The sequence below is a fragment of the Equus caballus genome, chromosome 2 (genome assembly GCF_041296265.1).
Source record: "Equus caballus isolate H_3958 breed thoroughbred chromosome 2, TB-T2T, whole genome shotgun sequence".
Taxonomy (NCBI): domain Eukaryota; kingdom Metazoa; phylum Chordata; class Mammalia; order Perissodactyla; family Equidae; genus Equus; species Equus caballus.
Genome location: NC_091685.1, coordinates 124,931,403 through 124,956,466, shown reverse-complemented (window position 1 = coordinate 124,956,466; position 25,064 = coordinate 124,931,403). Strand labels below are relative to the sequence as shown.

General features: G+C 41.2%; 1 protein-coding gene across 2 annotated transcripts in view; it reads left to right on the top strand.

The window, feature by feature from the left end:
• Nucleotides 1-21,982, top strand: part of GSTCD (glutathione S-transferase C-terminal domain containing) — a 131,772-nt gene extending 109,790 nt beyond the window's left edge. Inside the window, exons 9-12 of one of the 2 annotated variants that reach the window (XR_011436786.1) lie at nt 11,523-11,656; nt 13,398-14,302; nt 16,612-16,681; nt 19,555-21,982. Coding sequence is in view for 1 of the 2 variants with exons in the window: in XM_023636782.2 (XP_023492550.1) it covers nt 11,523-11,656; nt 13,398-13,428; nt 16,612-16,681; nt 19,555-19,691 (372 nt within the window). In the remaining variant the exon portion in view is untranslated. The remainder of the gene's footprint in view (nt 1-11,522; nt 11,657-13,397; nt 14,303-16,611; nt 16,682-19,554) is intronic. The other variant, XM_023636782.2, reaches the window with a different exon arrangement.
• Nucleotides 21,983-25,064: the final 3,082 nt, after the last annotated feature.

The window sequence follows — 25,064 nt, the reverse complement described above, 5'->3', positions numbered from 1 at the left end:
CATATTCTTGTAACTTTCAAGGTCATAGTTCATGAACACCTACTAAAACTATGTATGTCTTTTTGGAAGTGGTATTTTCTCTGCATTTCATAATAATATATCCATAATAGTTTTTTTCTTTCATAATTACTGTTGTCAAGATATACAGAAAATGAGTTAAAATTATCTGGAGTATTAAACCAAAATTAGATTTATTCTCAAGAAAATAGTTTGCCTAGGAGGATAATTGGGATATTGTCACTAGATAAATCAAACTAAATGCATCAGTGGCTCTAATTCTTGTATTAAATAGGTTCCAGTGGAAATAGTGAATTTAGAGAGGAAATCAGAATAACCAGGTATTGGAAATGCATTAAAACTGCATTAATCCATGATTCTGTAGTATTTCACATAAGGCTTTGGTTGGCATTTACCTTTGCTTAGTAAATGTCGTTTTCTTTTACTGTTTTTTCTTTAGATCTGAAAATTAATGATGTAAACAAATTTTAAGGAGAGAATTTTAAAGTCTTAGGACCAGCCATCTTTAGGAACTTCAAACAAATAGATAAGAATTGAAATACTAGTTGTTTGTCTTATCTCCATTAATGCAACTGGTATCAGGTGAAAATGAATAGATTTGCTAACTTTATTAAACTAGTTTAATTTGAAACAATGAAAGAGAACAAATCTAAATAGTTTCAGATTTTTCAACGAGGTCTTCCAGTGCCTCCACCTGCTCTACCACTCCCGTATACCAGAGTCAATGACGTAAGACTGCATGTGTTCCAATAGTCATTCTGTAGTTTACAGTTGACATTGTGCTTATTTGAGAAATAATTTCTTTGGAAATAAATGCCTAATAAGCATATAAAAGCATTCAAAGTCTCTAGTAGGCAAATGCATTTTAACTTCAACAACGATATTCCATTTTCACTCTTAAAATTTACAGAGACTTTTAAAATATTATTACTCCTTGACTGCAAGGCTTCAGTGAGCTGGACCTAATCCTACAGGAGCTTTGAAATTTTTCTTTTACGTGGTAGTTGCAAGGATTTGTTAATAACATGAAGATTTAGTTATGATGGTAAACAAAGAAAATTGTATAAATGTAATGGTTAAGAGTATACTTGTCAAACTTGTGCTACAGTGAACCTGACCCCTTACCAGCTGTATGGCCTTGGGCATGAAGCTCACTCATACTCAGTTTCCCGTCTGTGGAACACCTGGCCCTGGGTGCTAATACAGTGAACTCGGCCGCTTACCAGCTGTATGGCGTTGGGCATGAAGCTCGCTCATGCTCGGTTTCCCGTCTGTAGCACACCTGGCCCTGGGTGCTGATACAGTGAACCTGGCCCCTTACCAGCTGTATGGCCTTGGCCATGAAGCTCACTCACGCTCAGTTTCCCATCTGTTGCACACCTGGCCATGGGTGCTGATACATTGTGTGTGAAGTGCTTGGCAGGTTGTCTGGCGCTTAGGAAGTGCTCCACAAGTTGGACCTCTCCTTACTCTGTTGCAATGTCATCTCAACCATGTAAAAACTGCATTAAAAAGGATGGGAGGTGGGGCTCGCCCCGTGGCCAAGTAGTTAGGTCTGCGTGCTCTGCTGCAGGCGGCCCAGTGTTTCGTTGGTTCGAATCCTGGGCGCGGACATGGCACTGCTCATCAAGCCACGCTGAGGCAGCGTCCCACATGCCACAACCAGAAGGACCCACAATGAAGAATATACAACTATGTATGGGGGTGCTTTGGGGAGAAAAAGGAAAAAAATAAAATCTTTAAAAAAAAAGGATGGGAGGAAATTATGCTACTATATGTTTTTTAAAGGTGGCTATCTCTGTATAACATGTAACAATATTTTTCTTTATTATTTTCAAATATTCCAAATTTAACATGTAGTTATTTTTATTTTCATAATAATATAAGCAATAAAGATAGATGAAATAAATGCAAGTATTTAATATTTTAAGATAGATACATAGCTTGTTTAGTCAAGAAGGGCTCCTAGTACCTAAGGATTACTACACGGTGTCGAAAAGAATTCTGAACATATATGATACACAGATCACATATATATATGATTTCTTTCAGAAGAAGTATTGGATTATTATAGAAGAAATACCTTCTGATTGATTTATTCTGATGTTGATTGTAATGACTACTAATGTCCTGAGGAAAATACAAAAGTCTTTTCAAAAGTAAAAAACATTAAGGAAAGTTTTTCCTTCCAGTTTGAATTAGATGCAGCTGCATGACCCTGAACTGAGTATGTTATGGATTGAATGTTTGTGTCTCGCTCCCCTGCAAAAACGCTTCCTATATTGAGTTCCTAACCCCTGATGTGGTGTCATTGAGAGGCGATGGCTGGTGAGGGTGGAGCTCTCTGAGTGGGATCCATACCCTGGTAAGGAGGGAGGAGAGAACCTGCTTCCCCTCTGCTCTCCAACATGAAGAGGCAGTAAGCAGGTGACCATGACAACCAAGAAGCGGCCTCACCAGACACCTGGCCTGCCAGCACCTTGACCTGGGGCTTCCCAACCCGAGAGATGGAGACACAAACGTTTGCTGTGTAAGCCCCCATGCTGTGGCAGTTTTCTATAGCAGCCCAAACTGAAACAGTAAAGGGTAACTTACAAAGATGACTCTAAAAGTGGACTTTTTAAGGCTATTTTTCTAAAGAGGTTTGTTATTGCCTTCTCATCTAGTGTAAGATCAATAATCCTCATTATTGTGAAAATTTATTTTGCAGAATTATACTTTCTTTTTTTAATTTTTTTTTTCCTTTTTCTCCCCAAAGCCCCCCAGTACATAGTTGTATATTCTTCGTTGTGGGTCCTTCTAGTTGTGGCATGTGGGACGCTGCCTCAGCGTGGTTTGATGAGCAGTGCCATGTCCGCACCCAGGATTCGAACCAATGAAACACTGGGCCGCCTGCAGCAGAGCGCGCGAACTTAACCACTCAGCCACGGGGCCAGCCCCCAGAATTATACTTTTTTAAGACCTAATTTACAGTGCATATTAATACGTGTGCTTTCAAACAATAATACAAAAACCTTGTTATCAAACAATATTATGGAAAGGTCTTATGGAAACAATACTATGGAAAAACATACTTTGCATTAGAAACAAAAACTGTGTCAATGTTAAACAGCCTGCCCACCACCAATAACATAGAGTCATCTCAACCAAGTGATAAGGTATTGATTTCTAAAAGTATTGGTGCGTATTTTCTATTTGTCAATATATGTCAAAATCTCAGAGTAGTTTATTTTTGAGTTATCTGTATTTACTTTTTTATATTTTAGCCACAACAATGTTCATATGATTGTTTATGATTATCAGTGCTGAGTGCTTAATTACAAGCTCATTGCTAGTCATATATGTTAGTGTACAATTAGAGAAAGCTTGTGCAATTATAGAATGTAATTCAGTAACACTTGCAATGAGTAACTTATATAATCCTTGTTTTAAAAGCTACAGAACTTGAGAAATTATATACTCTGCAAACACAATTTTAAAATATCATTAAGACAAAATGGAGGACTTCCCAGATGAAGGAGGCAGACAGAGGTATTTCAACCCCCTTCTCCTTAAGAAAGATCAGAACCCAAATAACAAGGAGAACAAGAATCAGAAAAATCATTCTCCATCTCTGATGAAGTTGTGTTTAACATTCTGTAAATTGAACCCCAGTATGTGAAGGCAGAAAGCAGAAGGAAGAGTGGTAAATTACCGAGCAGAGAAGAGGGAGACCAAACTTAAATCAGGCTGAGGGTTGGCAAGACACTATCGGGAAGCAAGAAATCACTTTGCCACAGAATTCCAGGAAACATCAGGGACTCAGGACACCAGAAATCTTGGAGGCAGAGATAGGGGCTGAAATCTTGTTCAATTAAAAATATTATTGAGAGACCCAGATTCCCACCCCATCTTGTGTAGGCAAGTAACTATTTCTCCCCAACTCCTGCAAGAGACCGGAAGTTTATTCTATCAAGAACTTGTGCTAGAGATACTCCAGCTACAGGGATATGCGCACAGAGGAGGGCAGAGGTGATGTGCCATTCTGCAGGCAAGACTGAGTGAGAACCTGAGCAGTGGCTCTCTTCTGGGCCCCTTCACCCGTCTCCTCAAGCAAGGGGACTCAAAGATTCTCCTCTGCAGCATCAGCACTGTCCCCAGAGAAGAGAACTAAGATATTACAGCTGTAATTTAAAAAAAACGGGCCAACCCTGTGGCCAAGTGTTTAAGTTCACATACTCCCCTTCGGCACCCCCGGGTCCGCCAGTTTGGATCCTCGGTGCAGACCTACACACTGCTCATGAGGCCATGCTGTGGCGGCATCCCATGTGGAAGAACTAGAAGGACTTGCAACTAGGATATAAAACTATGTACAGGGGCTCTGGGGAGAGAAAAAGAAGAAAGGAGGAAGATTGGCAACAGATGTTAGCTCAGGGCCAATCTCCTCACCAAAAAGCATAAAAAAAAAAATAGCTGTTCACCTGAAAGCCCACCCCCTAATGAAGTCCGCCAGTCTGTGAGCTTTTCCTTCAGAGCATCTAGTCAGCTTTTTAGTGCTCTGCTCTCTGATGTCAACTGACAGCCAGGAAGCATCAGACATGGGAGACTCTCAACACGGAAGACAGAGGCACAGCAACACACATGGCAAAGCCCAAAGGTCTGCAAGCCTTTCCTTCAGAGCACCTAGTCAGCTTTAGTGCTCTGCTCTCTGATATGAACTGACAGCCAGGGAATATCAAACATGGGAAACTCTCAAAACAGAAGACAGAGGCAAAGCAACACACGTGGCAAAGGACCTTACACTGGGGGAGCTCAGAAAAGATTGCGTTAACGAAAGAGAGAAGAAATGAGCCATCAGAACAAGAAAACTTCTTGGGAATGAAAAACAGTTCACCAAAATAAAAAAACAAGTAGAAAATCTAAGAAAATGGTGGGAGGAAAATATCAAAGAACTAATATAAGAAAATGTGTCAATAATGAAGGAGGTATGTCTCTTGATTGAAAAAGCCCACTTGAAAAATGAGCTAAACCAAGGCACATTGTTGTGAAATTTCAGAACACCAAGGATGAAAAGAAGTTCCTTACAGTTTCCATAGAGGAAAAAAAAGGTCATATGTGAAAACTTTGTAATCAAAATGCCATCGCACTTCTCAGTAGCCATGAGGAAGGCTAGAAGACAGTGAAGCAAAGCCTTTAGAATTCTAAAGGGAAATTTTCAATCTAAAATTCCATCAATCGTGTATGAAAGTAATGAAGATTTCAGTCTCAAGAAAATGTCTATCGGGGAACTACTGGAAGACGTGCTTCACTAAAAGAAGAGAGCAAATAGAGAGGAATGCGCGGGTCCAGCACGAGGGGGCAGGGAAAGTCTTGGGCCTGCAGCACACTTGGTGCAGCGTGAACGTGTCTCCACAGCGACAGTGATGAGAACACTGCGCCCGCACTTCACTGAAGATTCGAGGTGATAATGTTAATAGGATGAGAAAAAGGAAAGGGCTCTATAAATGTGAAAATAAATCCTCATCTCCCATACAGAAAATCAATAGATAATGTCTGGTATCTACAAATCAAGAGATCGCAATATATGCTTTTACTATATACCAAAACAGAGGTGGGTTTCAGGAGAGAACACCCACGAGTTGAAAAGCGTTAACGTTGGTCACCAGACTTCCTTTCAGGGATAGAGGAGTGTGTACGGAACAAGAGACTCTTTTTGTAATTACATGCCTTTTAGCATTATTTGAATTTTAAAGCCACTTACCTATATATATAATTGCACAAAAGTTTTTAAAGAAGGGGAACATGAGTACACAGTTGGGACAAACCTGCTTCTGTCTAAGATATCCAGGTCAGAGTCCTTCTTGGGGAGACAGGGGCTCAGAGCATAATTGGGCTGGGGCGAATGTAGAGTTCATTCAGTTCAACCCTCTCGTTTCACAGATGGAGACATTGAGGCTCCGAGAGGGGAAGAGGAAGGCAGCAAGCTACTGTGAGAGCTGGGACGAGGGTCCAGCAGTGACTTCTGTTCACGCCCCGTCTAACAGAGTGGATGGGGACATGGAGGAGAGTACAGTTCTGTGTCAGATTGAGTTGAAATCTTGGCTTCAGCAGTTGTGATCTCGTACCAGCCACTGAGCCTTTTAGTAAGATGGGGAATAACAACACCTGTGTGCATAGTTTGGGCTAGGAAAAGGCTAGTAAGTGTTAAATGAATCTCAAAAAACAAATTAGATTCACAAGTACATGTAGCACTAGCTTAGTTTTTTGGGTGTGACTAAAGCATAGGCTTATTGTATTTCAAAATACACCTTATATTAAAAATCAGCATATACTCTTTATCAAAATATATTCTCTTAGAGAAGAATCAACAGATTCTTTTTGTTCCCTAAGAATGAAAAGTTGTTGAATCAGTTTGTCTAGTCTGGTCTTGCCTTGTCTTGAGTCTGCCAATTCGAGACATTATGAGACTGAGGGAGGATTAGTTTCATTTATTTACCACCACATATGACAAAGATATGTGGATTGAGGTTTCTTGGGTGTTCAGTTTTATTTTGGTGACTATGTGATAGGATAAGTATTGTACGTAGAACTTTTATGATGTATGGATTAATCGAGGCAAGAAAATGTAGGAGAAAGGCCCTTAATTTATAGTCCACGAATTCTCCAGCATATTTCTGGACACATAATATTTACATTTACTTTGGAATATGCATTACCTTGGGCAGTGGATAAGTTTACAACTTCAGTTGTTATCTTTTATTAGATTCAGTGCATATACAGAGAAAGGGATAGATAAGACTCATTATTTGAGAACCGCATTCTGAATTCTTTGGGTCAGTGAAACACTTGTTTGCTATGATGTCAGCTAAACACTGATTACATGTGTTTCCCCCAGAATGTTAGCCTTTGTTAGATTCTCATAGTTTATGTTTGATGCTCTTTCTGCAGTTATCAAATCTGTCCACTGTGTATTACATTAATAAATCTGTCTATCCTGTGTGTAATGTATTACAAACTCTCTGGGTCAGGTGCTTGAAATGTAATTAGAAATTAGATTTCATACAAGTTACTGTGGATAGCAGTGGTTTAAGAAAAATAACAAGTGGATGTAATTATCTTTGTCCCTTCCTTCCTTTGTCACTTCCTCTGTGTGTGACTAGCATGTATTCCATTCCTTTTTCTCATAAGTCAGTGGTGAACCTAATAGTGATATCTAAAAATTCTTCGTTAAAAAAACATGATCTCTAAGGTTCCTTCCAGTTCCAAAGAGGCTGGTTGGGGAGGCAGGGCATGATATGATGGAAAGATGTGTGAGCTTTGGAGTCAGACTTGGATTCAGAGTTCATCTGGAACACTTGTGGCTAGGTGACTTTGGACATGCTAGTGCAAATAGAGATAATAAGAGCTACTGAAAGTATTAAATTAAGAAAAAGAAATGTGATAAAATTTTTAACAATCTTTGTAAAGATTTTGACGTCTAGCAGATACTGAATACGTGCTAGTTCCCTGTGGTGGTGTAATTTCAGAAGATAGTAGGACCAAGGAGGTGAAGAAAATGAGAGGGAGTGTATTTGTAAAGAGTAGTTCTCTAGGATAGAGGCTCCAAACTGTCTGAGTTGGGGTCCTTAATTTGTTATATGACCTGGAACAACCTCTCTGGGCCTCAATTCCTCATCTTAAAATAGTACCTACTTAGATATTTGCACACCCACATTCACAATTGTCAAGAAGGGGAAACAACCCAAATGTCCATTAATGGGTGAATGGCTAAACAAAATGTGGTCCATCCATACAGTGGAATATTATTCAGCCTTAATAAGGTAGGAGGTCCTATCACATGCTACAACATGGATGAATCTTGAGGGTCTTCTGCTAAGTAAAACAAGCCAGTCACAAAAAGACAAGTACTGTGTGATTCCACTTATTTGAGGTATCAAAGGTAGTCACAGGCACAGAGACAGAAAGTACAGTGGTGGTTACCAGGGCCTGGGGTGGGGAGAAAAGGGGAGTTGTTCAGTGGGTGCAGAGTTTCCGTTTTGCAAAATGAAGAAGTTCTGGAGGTGGGCTTGGCAGCAAGCTGACTTAATGCTACTGAACGACACACTTGAAAGTGGGGGAGATGGAAAATCGGATGTTACATGTGTTTTGCCACCAGAATTCTGGGTGGACTCAACTGGTCTCTGTTGCAGGCATCATTAGGTGAAAATGAGGTGTCGGCTTGGCGTGGCTCTCACCTGGAGGGAGAGATCCACTTCCAAGGTCATTGAGGCTGTGTTAGCGTTCAGTTCACTGTGGCTGTGGGGCTGCGCTTCTTGCTCCCTTGCTGGCTCAGCTTCCAGAGGGACCCACGTTTCCCAGCCCACGGCCTCCTTCACCATGAAGGTAGCAGTGGTGGGTCACGTCCTCCTCATGCTCCAGACCTCTTTGACTTCTCCTCTGTCCCTTCTCCTCCCGCCTGAGAAAGTCCTCTACTTTTAAGGCCTCGAGTGATTAGATTGAGCCCACTATGAATCCAGAATAATGGTGCTATTCTCAGGTCCCTAACCTCAGTCACAGCTGCAGGAATCCTTTTCGCCATGCTGACAGGTTCCAGGGATTAGGACGTGGACGTCCTTAGGGGATCGTTGTGTGACCACACCCTCCCTGCCTCTTTTGTTCCTTGCAGTTTGTCTACGTCACCATGTCATTTCTCCTTCCGACTTTCCCAGACTGTGAATTTTGTTGATTGCACCCCCCAGTGTTGTTCCAGGTGTCACCATTTTCCCCATATTGCCCAGAAATTGGTAGTTAGATCAAGACTGTAGAGGCACACTCCCATCAGGCTCACTTTGGGGTAACTGCATCGTGGGGGTGGTGTGCTCCAGCAGCAGGCGCCATGTCTGGCCATCTCTCATGTGATGTTGGCTGCATTTGTGATCATTGCCTCAGCTCCCTTATTTCAATAGGGATTGCAAAATGATGGTATTCTTCTAATTGTATCATTCTGGCTTCATTTACTTTCCTCTGTCAACTGCTTGGTTATTCTGAGGGTCAGGTCACATAGGAAGGGCCGCATAAAACTTGGTTCTTGTCCTATATTTTCCAGTTTTCAAAGTGAGTTGATTTTCTACCAAAAGTGACCAGTTAGGTTTTTTCAATATGATTATTGACTCATCAGCTTACTCTTTGAAATACTTCAATCCATTGCAGTTATTATTCTTACTGATGCTCAGATAGTCCCATCTCTGTCAGGTGGGAACCTCTCCAGCTTGACTCCTGAGTCTTTCTGAGGCAGCTTCAGTAGTAGTTGATGGCGTCCGTGCTTTCATTGTAACAAGATGTCCAGCTCATCTGTGCCTTTCCTGCCTCGAGTCTGGCATCAGCTGTTTCTCCATGGAGCTCTAACTCTTTTAAAGGAAAATGCTCTTTAGATTACCACAGTCTGGGTACTCGGGATGGTCGTCGCTACTGGGTCAGTCTTTGCTTCTAGGCTTTTCAGTGCTCTGAGCTAGGCAGTACTTTCTTTTTAACAAAATCATCATGGGTTCATCCTGATACTTCCAATTTAAATTTGGGACTATGGGATTTTAACTTATCCTCACTCATCTATCTCATCTCTCTCTCTCTTCTTTCTCCTATGCTAAAAAAAAATCTGTTTCCTGATGACAGTAGCGTATTTCTTGTTTTATCTCACAGTATGCCCATTAGAGCCCTAAAGACACAACCCCAACAATGATTACTGAAAATAGGTTGAGAATTTTTTGGCATTATGTTTCATTTAATAATATCTCCCATGGTCATGTGTAGAGAGAGTCCCCATTCCTTTTAAGAGCTGCAGAGTGCTCCCCTGTTTATTCCTCCGCTGTGTTTGTTTCCTCTGTCAGTGGCAAGTTGGCCTGTTTCCATTTGGTGGCTATTTCACATATTGCCTCATAAATCTTTTTATATTTTTGCCAATGTATCCCTTGAAGAAATTTTTAGAAGTGAGGTCACAAATCACGCATAATTTTGCTGGATATTGCTGAATTCCTCCTCCTCAGGGTCATGATGTTTCTGTTCCCACCAGCAACACATGACAGTGTCTGCATCCCCACAGCCCAGCCCACAGACTGCCACCAAATGTTAGGATGTTTGCCACTCTAATAGGTGACAAGTAGTATCTTAATGGAGTTTAAATACTTATTTCTCTTATTTTGAGCAGTATTGAACAACTTGGTTTAAGGCTTATTTGCATAGTTTTGTTTGTGAATTGCCCAAATTTCTTGCCCATTTTACTATTAGATTATTGGGCTTTTTCTTTATTTTTAGGAGCTTGTTATATAATAGGGATATTAACCCTTTGTTTATGCTGTAGGTTGCAAATCAACCGTAGGGCTTATTGACCTCTGTGGAGGTGATGTAAGTGTGGAAGGAGGGGGGAATCCAGGAGGAGGGTTGAGAGCAGAGATCTTGCTCTCCTCTTCCCAATACACCTTTGTTTTTTCACATCCAGAAATTTCCAGAAAATCTCCTTCTCTTCACCCAGAAAGCCTCTCCCTTCCCTCAAGTTGAGGACCTGTCCCCAGAAAGGGCGGTTGCAACTCAATACAGCCTGCGGCTGTGCAGAACAAAATGAAGAAAAAGGGAGTGTTTTCTGACAAAATGTTTCATCTTTCAAGAGCCCCACATCTGATTTTCTTTCATAGCGTCCTATTTTGCTTTATTCAGCCTAATAATTTTCACAATTGTCTACTTTAGGTTGTAATACAGTATAGATATAATTAAGGAATTTGTTTTGAAAACATTTTAAAATCATTTTTAGAGCTATTTTTCTTTTCATGAATAATTGAAGCCCTTGTCATGACTCCAACTCATATCCTTCCTTTATAAATAAACCCATTGAAAGTAGTTCATGCATTTGTCATGTAATGTTAAGAACTGTTATTTTATAAATATGAAAAGGTGCTACATAAATATAATTTGATCAGTTTTCTACAACACTGATTACATTATATTCATGCAGCATTTGAAAATGTGTTGTCAAAGACATTTGTATTTAATCGTTGCAACAGTGTTGTGATATGTCAGTATTGTTCACCTGGTTTATAGCTGAGGAGGCTGAGGCCCAAAGAAGTTAAATTTTAAGTGGCCCCAGATCCCACAGCCAACTAGAGTTTTAGACCAGAAATTATGATTTCAGTCTCATGTTCTTGCCACGTGCTACAACTGGACTAAATTTATAAGCAACAAGAGCACTTGTTTAGACATATACATCTTAATTTTCCATATTTAACATCATGTCAGATTTTCCATTGAATTCCATTGCTTCGTTTGCACTGTTCCATTTGTAATCTTTCAACCTTGCTTAATTTTCTTAATTAATATAAATAGCTAACTAGTCCTTTGGTGCGTCCAAAAAAGAACCATTGAAACTATGTGGAATACTCTTCTGGTGACTTGAAATCTCCTGAGGATCAGTCCTCGCAGAAAGTGAAAAGAGAAAGGCGGCTAAGTGGTGCTGTCAGTTGAGAAAGAATGCGGTGCTGAGTGCCGGTTTTGTTTTGCAGGTAGCATTGCATGCTTGCGGAGTGGCAACGGACATGGTGATTGAGCACTGCATCAAAACCCGGGCTTCCTTCGTCACATGCCCTTGCTGTTACGGTTTCGTCCAGAACACCTCAAAATTTAGCTTTCCAAAAAGGTGAAATTTAGTCTTCTACCTAAGGTACCGGTATGGGGATTACATCAACACACAAAACTCGTTTAATGTGAAGTGGCAATGAGATCTCGGTTTTGAGCTCATTTCCTCTTTGCACAATGGCAAGTGTTGTTTATAACTTACATATGGAAGAGAGGATCTCCTCTATGTCTGCCCTGAATGTTTCCCCTGGATCCAGCTCTTGCTTGAAACTTAGAAGCAAGTCTATCTAGGAGTCATCTGACAACCTCAGCCCTTCTCTGTGGACTTCTAAATGGAAGTCCTCACCTCCGAAAGGCAGGAGGTGTAGGAGTTAGAGCTTAGGGCCTGGACGTATCCCGCCTGGGGGCCAACGTTGGCTTCTCCTTCTTTTATAAGTTATTTCACCTCAGGCAATCTACTTAAACTCTTTCTGCCAACATGTTCTAATCTACAAAACGGGGATAATAATAGCAACTGCCTCTAGGTTTTCGTGAGAAGTGAGTGATGTGTGTAAAGGACTCAACAACTGTGAGCTGTTGCTAGTTACAGTAGGAGCACTGGTGTTTTTAACCTCTGCCCGTGGGTGGTGGTGTTTAATCTGAGCTCCCGAGCAAGAGGGAGACCTCCTTCTCACCCTTAGCTCGCCTGCTGGAGGGCGTCTCCCGGCCTGGGTGATGCTTCACTCTGGTTCCTAGTTGTTGACACTCATGCTGATCACTGTAATCTTAGGAAATTTCTATTAGAATTTATGCTTAAAAGCTCCTAGCTAATTTAAAATAAAGTGCAAATAATAGCCTTCTTATTCTTTGTCTTTCATTGTTTTGTTCTTTACTACAATTTGCAACTAGTTGAGAGAAAACCAAAGGAACTATGGAAAAGCAAAAAATAAAATGTAATCTGAGGCTTAGTCAATAGTTGAAATTTCATTTTATTCCAAATTCACACGGATAAAATGTATATTTTACAACCCATCGAGAAATCTGTAAGTCTAGCACTATAAAGATTCTTAAGAATGCTAATGTGAGTTCAACTGCAGTCTCACATAACTGATTTTAAAGTCTCAGTTTAATGTCAGTCAGCTTTCTTACATCTCTGTAGATTACTGGCGTATGCCCCCTTTGTCATTGGAGGACCACTCCTGGTCACCATCCCCTGCCCAAATCACCCCAGGGCCAGGTGCCAGGCAACTCGGGCAGCCCTTGTACCCCAGAGCCCGCTGACATTTAAACTGACCAGTCCTGAGCTTGCTCTCCTTGCCTTGCCTTACCTTCCCACGGAACCTATCATAAAGGCTCCTACCCGCATCCCCCACTCCCTCGGCCTTCTGACCACTGGTGCTTCCCCACACGCCCCTGTGTGGTGGGGCACACCCCATCTTGGGAGCTGTGAGGGACAAGCCATCTTTTCAACGGCAGCCGTCTCCTGACCTCTTGGCCTCACTACACCTGCAAAACAATAAACCCTGCGTCTTAAAGTGCCTGAGTCTGTGTGCCCAAGCCAGGAAGAAAAAATAATGCTGTGCTTCTCTAATAGTGTGAACAAGATTTGAAAGAAATTCTTGAAAACTAATGACGTACTGACAGTATGCTTTTGTCTTTTTATAAAGACGTTTCAAACTGGCACAGTTTCTAGTTCAGAATAACGTTATATGCTCTTTAGATAAAATACATATCTTTTACAATTTAGTTTCTTCAAGACTATTTCTGCCCTTAATCTTTAATATTTAAAATGATGACTAATTCCTTTTTCTTTTCTATTTCAGTGAGCAGTTCAAGAAAACTTTGTCATATAAGGTAACCTTAAAAAGATCTAGATGTCTTCCTACTAGACTTTTTCCAATGGAGTATATAACTGATAGTTAATAATTGAATCACTCATGAACATCTATTATGGATTTTTTTGCCAAATAAATATTAATCTTCAAGTGGTTGACAGGATTTGAGAAGGGTCTGAGATCCACCCTATTGCAAGTGACAGCCTGCCACAGTTCCATGGATGCCTGCAGAAGATGAATGGCCCCTGAGTCAGAGACAAAGACAGCTGCTGGCACAGGAGGAGTAGCCAGACCATCATTTTGGCACTGACTCCCTGAGGCCTGGTTCCCAGAGGCAGCACAAAAGGGCAGGTGACGCTACATACACTGTGAGTGGCATTGCAGGAGAGGGGACCTGAGCTCAGGAAACCCAGATGTTTAGATTTCGTCTTTAAGTACGCGCGCCTGCCCTTGCTCCAGAGGGAGACTGCATGTAGCTTCCAAGGCCGTTGACTCTGCAAACGCCTTTGAAAAGGTCATCGGAACAGAGGTGACTTTTTCTGTCAAAGGAAGGTAGTACGCATTTTAGGCTGTGCTGGCAGCTTACAAATCCCGCACGTCTTCTACACTGTCCTTGTCGTTGTTGTTGGTTTTCAAGCCTTCAAAAACGTAAAAAACTTTCTTAACTTTCGAGCCATACTAACACAGACCAGAGGCTGGATTTGGCCTGCGGGCCATAGTTTGCCAACCCCTAGTCTGGAACAAGGGCAGTGCCTCTGTTCGCAAGACTCAAAGAAACACGAGACCTGCAGAGAATCGTCTCCCAACAGGAGTCAGAACTTGCACAGCGTTCGTCACCAACCTGAGCAAGGCGGTTTCCAGCTTTCTGCACATCGCTGCTAACCCACTGATCGGTAACGTGACACAGTGCAGTCTAAGAGATGGTCCTCTTTGAGAGAAAGGCACAGGCAGTGCCATTAAAGCTGATAAATTAGTTTGGATTCTCAGTGCAGTTCATTCCACACAGGCTCTCTAAAAATGGAGTCTCGTTCTATACACCAGCCCCAGCTTCTGGGAGTTTTACCGTCTTTTCCTTCCAACATGAAATAGTGAGGGACAGTGGCCTAGAAATGTCCATTTCTGCCACCTTGGCACCTCTGTCCCCTTTACCTCTCCTTTATAACTGTTACACGCCCACCTCCAGTTGTCTCCCACCCTCACCTGTCCTCACCCTTCCAAGCACAGACGCCCATGGAGAGGAGAGAAACCTCAGTGTTCATGCTTCATCCAGAGCCGTTCTCATCTTTGCCTGCTGGATTTAAAGTTTTCATATCCTAGGGAACTATAAAGTTTTTGGGGAAACATTAGGACCCCAGGAACTTTATTTTCATACGATTCAAAATACCTCACCTTTCTCTCACAAGGCCCTGCCAATAAAGTAGAAAATGAATTGAAAAATAAGCAAAAACAAAAACTAGACCCTTGTTTTTAACCCCGCCTTGAGTGATGCTGGATAAAGCAAACTCTCAGAACAAGGAAACGCCGTGAGGAGGGAGGGTGCCGCAGCCTCACTGGCTGGGGAAGAATGCAAAATTTTAGAGTCAGAAGAGGCGGCTCTTCCAGAGAGCAGGAACCCCCGGCACCCCAGTTCATCCTTGCCTCCTCTTCCGTCCACGGCCACCAGCCCTTTCAAGAGTCTCAGGTGTGAACGCTCTGTGGAGAAGTCTTATTTAACCTCTTGGGGATGGTTAAGGATGGTGTCTCATATTCCTTAACCACGGCGGGGGCCTGGCAGGCAGGACCTCATGGACTCAGTGCCCAAATATCTGGAGGGTCTTTGGAAGCATTTTTCTACACAGTTCAATCCAGCAGCAGACCTTTCCTGAGTACCCACTGTGTGCCCTCCCCTTTCAGAACTTAACTCCTACTGGGTGGACACCCACACGAGTGATAGCAATGGATAGGGTGAGACCTAGCAGACAGAGGAATGACCCTGGCCTGAGGTCGTGCTTCCTGACATGGCCTTACTTAAAGTGACTCTTAATGTTCAAACACCCTGAGGACGAAGGGCATGCTGCTGCTTCCCTTTTCTTCAAATTATATAGTTCTAAATTCTTCTTCTGCCCCTTTGTGGATGCCAGTTCACAGAGCTTAATAAAAGCTATTCATTTGCACTAGTTTATTAGTATCCTCCCCATTGCCACTAAATTTTATAGTGAGCCTCAAAGTGCTTTTTCTAAAACGCATAAAAGTTGAGACAATGGTAACCCTTCAAAAAGAACCAGCCTCACACAATCACTTCAATTACTTCAGTTACCTTATTAACAAATAGAGGCTCAAATTGAGTGTACAGAAGACAAGGGACAAGTGGGGAGTCTGAATTCAGCCCCTTTGCTAAGCTGACAGGTGAGATGGTGCGCTCGCTGGAGACCGCAGCTGTCGGGGTGAACAGCTGGCCCGGGGGCCTTGCAGGCACCCCCGCTTCACCCCACCATCACTCGAGAGTGCCAGGCAGACCCATCAGCTCTGTCCCTTTAAAGCCTATGCTTCTTTCATTAATTCAGTCTTTCCTAAAATTGTTAAGCAGAAGCAATAACCTTCCCCCGATTCTCTCAGGTCCTCTTTATGGTTTGTCTTAAAGCAGAAATAGGTACATCTCTTGCATCCTTTTGGAGTGAGGGCAGAGGGAGAGAGCCAGCTCCTTTCTAAAGGGGCTGAGCGAAGTGAGAGTCAGGACCAGCAAAGGAGCCGCCAGCACTGTGCTGCGTTCCTAGAGAGCAGACGCCACAGACTGATGTCCTACAGCCCTTCCCTTTGCTCCAGTAGTGGGAGGAAAGCCACTGAGAATGTCTTCTTGGAGCCATGTTCCTGAGATCCAAGTTTTATTAAAGGAAAAATATAAGTGAATTTTAGGCCTTTTACTTTAACATATTATAATCACAAATCATAGCCACATTTCTGCTAAAAGCAACTGGTTCATGGCCATGAGGGTCCACCATGCATCTGCTCTTAAGAACTGCAGCTGACAAGCAGTCCGCTTGAAGGGAAAAATGTTCCTGAGAACCATTGCCTGGAAGTCTGCTGCTTCCAGAAGTACTATTTGTGCAGCACTTTGTTCAATAAAACAATGTAGAACTCCAGAAAAATGAAGTCGTTTGTGTTACTTTTACAATTTTGAAGCAGAAGATTAAATAAACCCACATTCTATTGCTTTTTCTTTTAGGAACACATGATTCTGTGCAGATTTGCAGATCAAACAGCTGTCCAGCTTCCACCCCAACGAAGGCTCATAGGTATGTGTTTTCCCGGAGCAGCTGTTGATCAGATCACATACAGGGTGCCTAGGAATGATGGCACCGACTCTGTGTGGGAAAAACTGTTCCGCTTGTCAACAGGAAAGTGAAGCTTGTTCTTCCCAGAAAACTTAATCCATAGTGAAAAGTGCTTTGTAACTGTAACATTTTATTCAATTCTCATGTTAGTACTTTTAAATACATTTTCAGTGATTGTACGTTGAGTAGAATTATGTTAAATCTCTTTCTTACTGTTGTAAACAAACTGAAGGATCTATCAAAAAACCGTGGAAAAAAAGTAATAAAGATGGAAAAATCAACTACGCATGCCAAAATTGATGCATTAAAAAATTGATAAGGATGATAATATTTTCTTTCTCGGAAAAAAATATAGTTGTATATTATTAATCATAGACCAATTTATTTGACATTTGTAATATTAAACATTACCTAAATTAGAAGGCCTACAACAGCATTTCAAGGTAAAGTAATGAATTTATCCAAGACTTTGCTTTGGAAAAGGAAATCACATTTAGAAGGATAATAGCAGCTAATGGCTATTGCACATTTAAGCACTGAGCTAAATGCCCTCCACCTATTCTCTCAGTAAATTCTCATAAAATACATATGGGCATGTGCTATTATTGACATTTTCCACGTGAGAGAATTGGGACAAAAGCTTGCCCAGGATCCTTCAGCTGGTGGGTGCTGGAGCTGCACTATGAACCCAAGTTATTTGATCTCAGATGTGAAGCACTGATCTGCTTTTGCGATGCCCTCCATGATGAAGTCACATCACTGGGAGGTTAGGTTCCAAATTAGGGCTTAAGATGATTGAGTGGAGTCAAAACTAATCTTTAAAATTATTTAGGAAAGCCACACATTGAGACCACCATGGTGTACTGGATCAGATTGCTGTTTCTTGGGCAGGACAGCAGATGTAGTAAATAGCTTGCACTCAGGGACCATGTTGCATGAGAAATAGTTATCTTTTAACTCTAAAATCAAAGTCGGCATCACAGGATACCCACAGTTGGAGAGGCATTTGAGACCTGAGGCTGAAGGCACAAGTGATTTCCTTCCCTTTTCACACTCTGGGGCATGAAAAAGCTTGCTCTTTCCTGCATGCAACCTCTCTCTCTTTCCCTCTTCCTCCTCCTGTTCCAGTTCCCAACTTGGAGTTAGTCAAATGTACGTTGGAATGTACAGTGAATGTATATTAAGGCATAAACTACATTTGGTTATCAAATTACGTTTGCTATAACTCCATTAGACGCAGTGAAGACATAATTGGGGTGGTGGATGGCGTGCACATGGTTGATGTTTTGGGCATCAAACCAGAAGGGAGTGGCTGGACGGGAAGCAGCCAGAGTTGAGGAGGAGGAGCAGCATTTGGCATGGTCACTTCAGGAAGAGAGGGAAGGTCAGTTCAAAGTCACAGACCCCATCACATGTCTGCATCTGTACGTGCACAGGGCACTTTTGTCTGTGAACATTTAGGGAGCTTCCAAGCCCCAAAACGTGGACTGCCAACAACTGAATTTCAGTTATAAAGACACTTCTTCAACATGTAAAAACATGAGATTCTTCTGTATCATGGAAAAGGGAAACTTGACTGGGATCAACGCCAAGAGCAAATGAGCTGCAGTGTACATCCGGGTGGTGCTGATGAATGTAGAGCATCCTGTTCTGACAGAGAATGTTTCATTTAAATTGAAAAGTAGACGGGGGGATTTACAGATGTTTTAAAGGAAGAACAACATTTTAAGGAAAAAAAAGAATGTCAGCCATAGGGCTGTTGATGAAGAGGGGTGATTTAGCCTACATGGGATTCTAGACGTCTCTTTTTATGTCATTTCTAACGCATTTTATCCTTTTTGTCATGAGACCTTTTAAGGAAAATGTATAAAATATTTTAAATCTGAATTTCCTTGCCAGTTCTTACCGACTGGTTTCACCTTCCACTGGTTTTCTGTGAGGACTATGCTGTCTTCACTTCTGAAGCTGTGTTAGTTTAGCAGTTTCTGCTGTCATTCAAGTAAATAATTTAAAAATAATGTTTCGGCATTATTATAATTACTGAGGAAAGTATGGAATGAATGAAGTTCTGCATAGTCAGTAACCTTTTTCCAAGAGGATGAAGAGGTCCATATATTGAATTTAAAGAAATTGAAAGTGTAAAGGTAACCCATAGCTTTGACTATATTCAACCCCAAATCATTTTTTCCCCGAGCTGCTGCTGAAACAGAAGTTTGTGTTCGCCAAAGGAACACAAATTACCTGCCCTGCTTGCCAGTCAGGCTTCCTCTTTTGTTTTCCAAAGATCACAAAGACAATTGAAAACCGGTATTTCATAGGGGTGCAGCAGCTCTGAAAATTCAAATTATGTTACACTCAACATACACATCTGCTTGAAATGATCAGCACACAATTGAGGATTTTCTCAAATATTTTCCATTCCTCATTTCTTTAATGTCCTGAAAACTCCAGTGCAGATGTAACGCCTCTCTCAGGTGTCCCCTTGTTTGCGTGTTATTTGAGATATTCCTCAAGACAGACTGTTTTTACCATATTATAGATAATGTTTCATTTTCATAGGGCATGAAAAGAAAAGGTCTTTAAATGGATTTTTAACCAAAGTGGAAAATAGAAAATGTAGTGTTTATTCGAGATTTATTTATAAATACATTTAAAAGGTTAATGTTCTTTAAATTAGTAGTAGAAACATATCTGTGAAATGTCACCTATCTGTAGTCCTCTTCTCTGCTCACTGATCCAGAATTAAACAGAGAGTGGACAGGCCTTGGGGCAGACAGCGTTCTGCGCGTCCTCGCCCCCGCCGATGAACCACCGGTCCCCCTCCTGTGTTTCAGGAAAGCAGTGCATGTGCCTGGTGGACCTGGATCGAGCGAGAGCTGCAGAGGAGCGTGGCTACTCCGTTCAGGTGATATCCATGGAGCCGGAGAGCTGCTCTCCCAAAAACAACATGATTGTGGGGGTCCCCATTTAGAAGCGGTCGCGTGTGGTGTCCTGCCGCCGACGTGGTGATGAAAGCCCCGCGGCATCAGGAGGCTCTTGGCGGAGCGAGGAAACAGCACTCGCCGTCTTGAACCTGTTCGCGCGGGAAGGAAAGCCGCGGGGAGATCTCGGAAGAGAGGCTGCCTGCACAGCGTCACGGATGCTCTTAGAGTGCGCGATGAAAGGGCCGCTGGGTGTGCAGAGTCCCCGGAGTCGCAGCCGCCTGCGGAGTAACGCTCACAGTGGAGCTCCGTCACTGGGGTAACAGCTTCTCTGATCGGGCCAGTGTGGCGTCCCGTTCAAAACAGTGTGCCTGCAACCTCTGTGATCATTAGATACCCAAATGGAGACAAAGCTAGACTCAGTGGGGTTGTTTGTTTTTTATACTTTTAACAATTGTACTTTTTCTGTAGTTTTTTTAAAAATCTAGTCAGGTAATTACAGGATAGTTAAATTTTTCAGCTGGGGTGAGATGGACTTGCATATCATTCCTTACACTCCTTTTAAATGTATTTCCCATGGATTACCAAATGAGATCACTGCTGGTTCAAACATTTTATATTGAAGACATTATAAAATAATTGAAGTAAATTTCCCGTTATGGGAACATGTAATTTGGACATAAATTCTAACTAATCAGTAAATACATTGATTAATTAACCTAAGCATATAAATAATGATGGAGGATCCATTATTTTCAAGACCTTGGCGTAGATTCTTCTAAGGATACAAAAATGAATTGCAAGAGACACAGTGCCTTGCCTGTGGAGGTGAATCATCTAGAAGAGAAAGATTAATGAATGAGTTAAGTTCTTTATATCATAATAGAAGGTGTGGTCACAGAATTTGTTGTTCAGACATCAGTCTTTTTTTTTTTATTTTGGTAAATCTTACGAGTACCCATTGGATGTGGGAGGAGCACAGGATTTGGAACCTGATTTGAATGCTCCTCCCTGCCGACGTTCGCCGGCTCCCACCAGCCAGTGTTTAAAGATGGAGGGCGTGTCCCTTCTCACATGCTGCTAAGTGTTTAACTTTTACATGTCCTAGGCCATTCCACTTGAGATAAGATGTGTTTCATCGATTTTGATGTTTTCAACCCCTATCTGACACTTGTCATGAGGATAAAGGTCTTTAATAAATAACTCTTTCATCACTGTGGATTAAATTACAGGAATAACTTAGGGAGGGTAGGGGGGTTAAGTAAAGAATGAACCCCCAGCCCTGAGTGTTTTAGTCATCTGCACCTATAAACACACCGTGCTCCTCTTTCCTGGTTCTTTTTGGTCTAATTGAGGTATGAGTTATAGACAGTAAAATAACAGATTTTAAGTGTTCAGTTTGAGAAGTTTTGCTAACTGTTTACACCCATGCAACCACCACCAGGAATAAGAAATAGAATATTTCCATCAGGCTGTCCCTTTCTGTCCAGTCTCCCCCATCCCAAAGGCAACCACTCTCTGATTTCTATCACCCTACATTGCTTTGCCTATTTTTTTCCTTCATATAAATGACATCATTTAGTATGTAGCCTTTGTGTCTGGCATCTTTTGTTCAACGTAGTATTTTTTAAGAAATATCCACATTGTTATGTGTATCAATAGTTTCTTCTTATTCCTAGGAAGTATTCCATTATATAAATAGATCAGAAGGTGTTTATCCCTTCTCCTGTTGGTATGTATTTGGGTTGTTTCCACTTTGAGGATATTACAAATAAGGCCTATGAATATGCTTGTACAAGTCTTTTTGTAGACACGTGTGTTCATTTCTCTTAGATAAATACCTAGTAGTAGAATTGCTGGGTCATTGGCTAAATGAATGTCAGTTGCCAAACAATAAAGTGGTTGTACCATTTAATATTCCCACCAGCAACGTGTGAAAGTTCCACTTCTCCACACCCTCGCTATTTGATATTGTCAGTTGATATTTTTATTTTAACCATTCTGGTGGATGTGAAATGGCATCTCATTGTGGTTTTAATTTTTATTTCTCTGATGACTATTGACGTTAAGTATGATTTATAAAGTGTCTTTTCAAGTCTTTTGTGCGTTTTTAAAATTAGGTCATTTGGACTTTTTATTATTGATTTATAAGAGTTCTTTGTATATTCTGGATATGAGCCCTTTGTCAGATATATAGAGAGAGAATCTTTTTCACAGTCTGTGGCTTACCTACTCATTTTCATAATGAATGTCTTAATTTTCACAAAGGCTAATTTGTCTTTTCTTTCTTTTATGGTTAATATTTTCTGTGTCCTCTCTAATAAAGCCTTACCTACCCTAAGGTTATGAAGATTCTTTCCATGTTTTCTTATAGAAACTTACAGTTCTAGCTTTTTACGTTTAGGTCTGCAATCCACCTGAAATCCATATTCACAAATAGGGCTAAGTAGGTTTTGAGAATATACAGTCATTTGGGCACCATTTATTTAAAAACCTTTCTTCTCATTGAATTGACTTGGCACCTCAGCTGAAAATCACTTGATGCATATGGATGAGTCTATTTCTGAATTCTCTGGTTTATTCCATTAATGTATTTGTTTAGTTACTGTTGCTTTTATAGTAAGTCTTGAAATTAGGTAGTTTGTCTTCCAATTTCATTTTTCATTTTCCAGTTTGTTTTGACTCTGCTAGATCCATTGTATTTCCCTATAAATTTTTTAATTGGATTATCAATTTCTTTAAAAAAAAAAAAAAAAAAAGCCTGCTGGGATTTTTGGTAAAGCTTGGAATCTTTACATCAATTTGGAGAAAATGAACATATAAACAATGTTGAGTCTTAAAATCCATGAACATAATATTCTCAGCTATTTAGGTCTTCTCTAATTACTCTCAGCAATATCTTGTAATTTTCAGTGTAGAGGTTTTATTTGTTATTATTTGATAGTTCTGATGCCATTACCTTGAGCTTTTTACATGCTGTTCGCACTGCTCAGAGTAGCCTCCTCTTACTCCACCTGCTCACCAGTCTCGTTATCCCCTCTGTTCTTAGACCTGCCTCCTGAGGGAGTCTTCTCACCCCTCCTGGGTGACGCAAAGTACTCCACCCGAAAAAGCCGCATGACAAGTAGGGAGAATAAAAAAGAAAGTGACCCCACTGTTCGCCCATCCTGTTCTCAGGCATGGAGCTCTCCAGCTGTGTTGGCGGTGGCTGGTCATAGATTGGGTGTTAATGATCACTCTTGGACCATGATTTTTCTGAGTGAATCGAAGGTTCATTCCCAACCAGGGCAGCTACAGGGTTTGGATGCAGCCAGCAGGAAGAGTGCTGCAATGACAGCAATCCCAGCAAGTGACCTGGTCTCACCCATACTCTTGTCTGTCAAAAGCAAAGCAGCTGCTCGCTGATCTGCCTTCCAAGGCGGTGATGTTAGAAACCAGAGCTCATCTGTCACTGGCTTCAAGCCTGGCTCAGAGAAGCAGGGATATAATCACTGAAGACTAGACAACTTGATCTTATTGAGGGAGACAAATGTCAGTCATATTCGAAGTCAAAACGTTTTCAGAGCATGCATGCAAAAGAACAGGTGAGGAACAGTAATTAAACATTTCGTCCCATTCTCAAGATTTTGGCCACAGGTGTTATCCACTCCATCGTTCAAGAAAACTGCCATTAATAGGACTTCCACATACTGACACTTGTTTTTCTATTGACTTTCATAATAAAATTAGAGATATGTTCCTGTGGAAGTGATAAAATGAAATCACAGTAAAGAAAGCAATATATTTCTTTAAATTACAATTTTTAAAAAACAGTCTCTCAGTGCAAAGTAGTTAGGCGTTGTTGAACAGATTTTTTTAATTATTCCAGAAATACATGTGTATTGAAGAAAAACTAGAAGACGTGTCTGAACAAGAAAATTTTAAAATCGCTTTTAACGCTTTTTTCATACTTCCTGGACTGTTCACACACACACACACACACACACACACACGGGTTTATCTAACAAACACTAATACAGTGTTTGATATTTGCTAGGCACTAGTCTAAGCCCTGTAACTCATTCAGTCTTTTTTACATCCTTTAATTCTCATAATGACCCTGGGATATACTGTAGTAACTCAATCTCTGTCTTGAAGTTCTGCACAAGGAAGTGTATTTCTCGCTCTTGCTACATATCCATCCAGTTAGCCGCGACTCTCCTCCACCTCTCTTCAGCCTGACCAAGCAGCCTCTCAGGAACCTAGCTGGTCTCAGGGCAAAGGAAAAAGCATGGCAAACCGTCAGCCAGCCACCAGGACTGCTCAGCTGTGGTCTACTGCACTCCGTCAGTTTGCTGACTAAGGCGAACAGCAGAGCCCTCCTGAGTTCACCAGGGTGGGGTGTAGAGCCTTGGCGGAGGGTGCAGGTACCACAAACAGTGATATGAGGCAGCACCAGCAATGTCGCTGAAGGAGGAAGAGAAGAGAAAGGAAAGGAAGGGAAGGAAGAAGAGATAGAAAGAAGCAGCCGTTGCATCTTCCAGTTTAGAAACAGATTTTGAATATAGGGCATTTTACTGGTCCTACACCATCAAAGAGAAGACGTGTGCCACAAGCACTTCCTGTCATTGCTCTGTGGACTTTTCACACTTACTTTCGGAAAGGAATTTTCCAGAAAAACACTCAAAGGAGTGGTTTTTTATTATTATAGAAAGGTGGAGAAGCTTCAAATTTGCAAATTCTACCTCATATATTAAAGTGCTCAATCCATAATGCCAAATCTCCCTTCAGGAAGGCACGGGTTGACGCTCCTAGGAATGTATGATTCTGACGTCCCAGCATCCTCACCAATGCAGGCATTATCAGAGCTTTGTTTTAATCTTGGTCAGTTTGATGAACAAAAATGCTATTTTGCTTTTATATTCATTCATGAAATTATTCCTATGATTGCATACTTTTCCTATGTTTATGGGCCATTGATATTCTGTGAGTTGCCTCTTTATCAATTTATTCATCTGATCAACACATCTACTGAGCTCTTGCTTTGAGGCCAAGTATTGTGTTCATACTTCTTGCTCATTTTTCATCTGGTACTTTCGTCTTATGTACAGATTTGTAAAGGTTTATGTGTGGATTGAAGACTTTTTGTCAGATTAACATTTTTTTAAGTTGGCCTTTGTGAAGGAAGGTGGTGTTTTTGTTATTGTTTTGCGTTTGTAAAGTTTAAAATATACATTTGGTCACATAAGTCACTCTTTTCCTTGTGTTGCCGCTTAGGTTTTTCCCACTCAGTGATAAGAAACTATTCACCTGTATTTTTGTTATTCTAATTCTTTAACAGTTTTAGTTTTTACACGTCAGTGTTTAACCAGCTGGAATTCCTTTCGGCAGGGGGTGGTTTGAGGCAGAAGTCTAACATTTCTTTTCACATAATTTGTTACTTT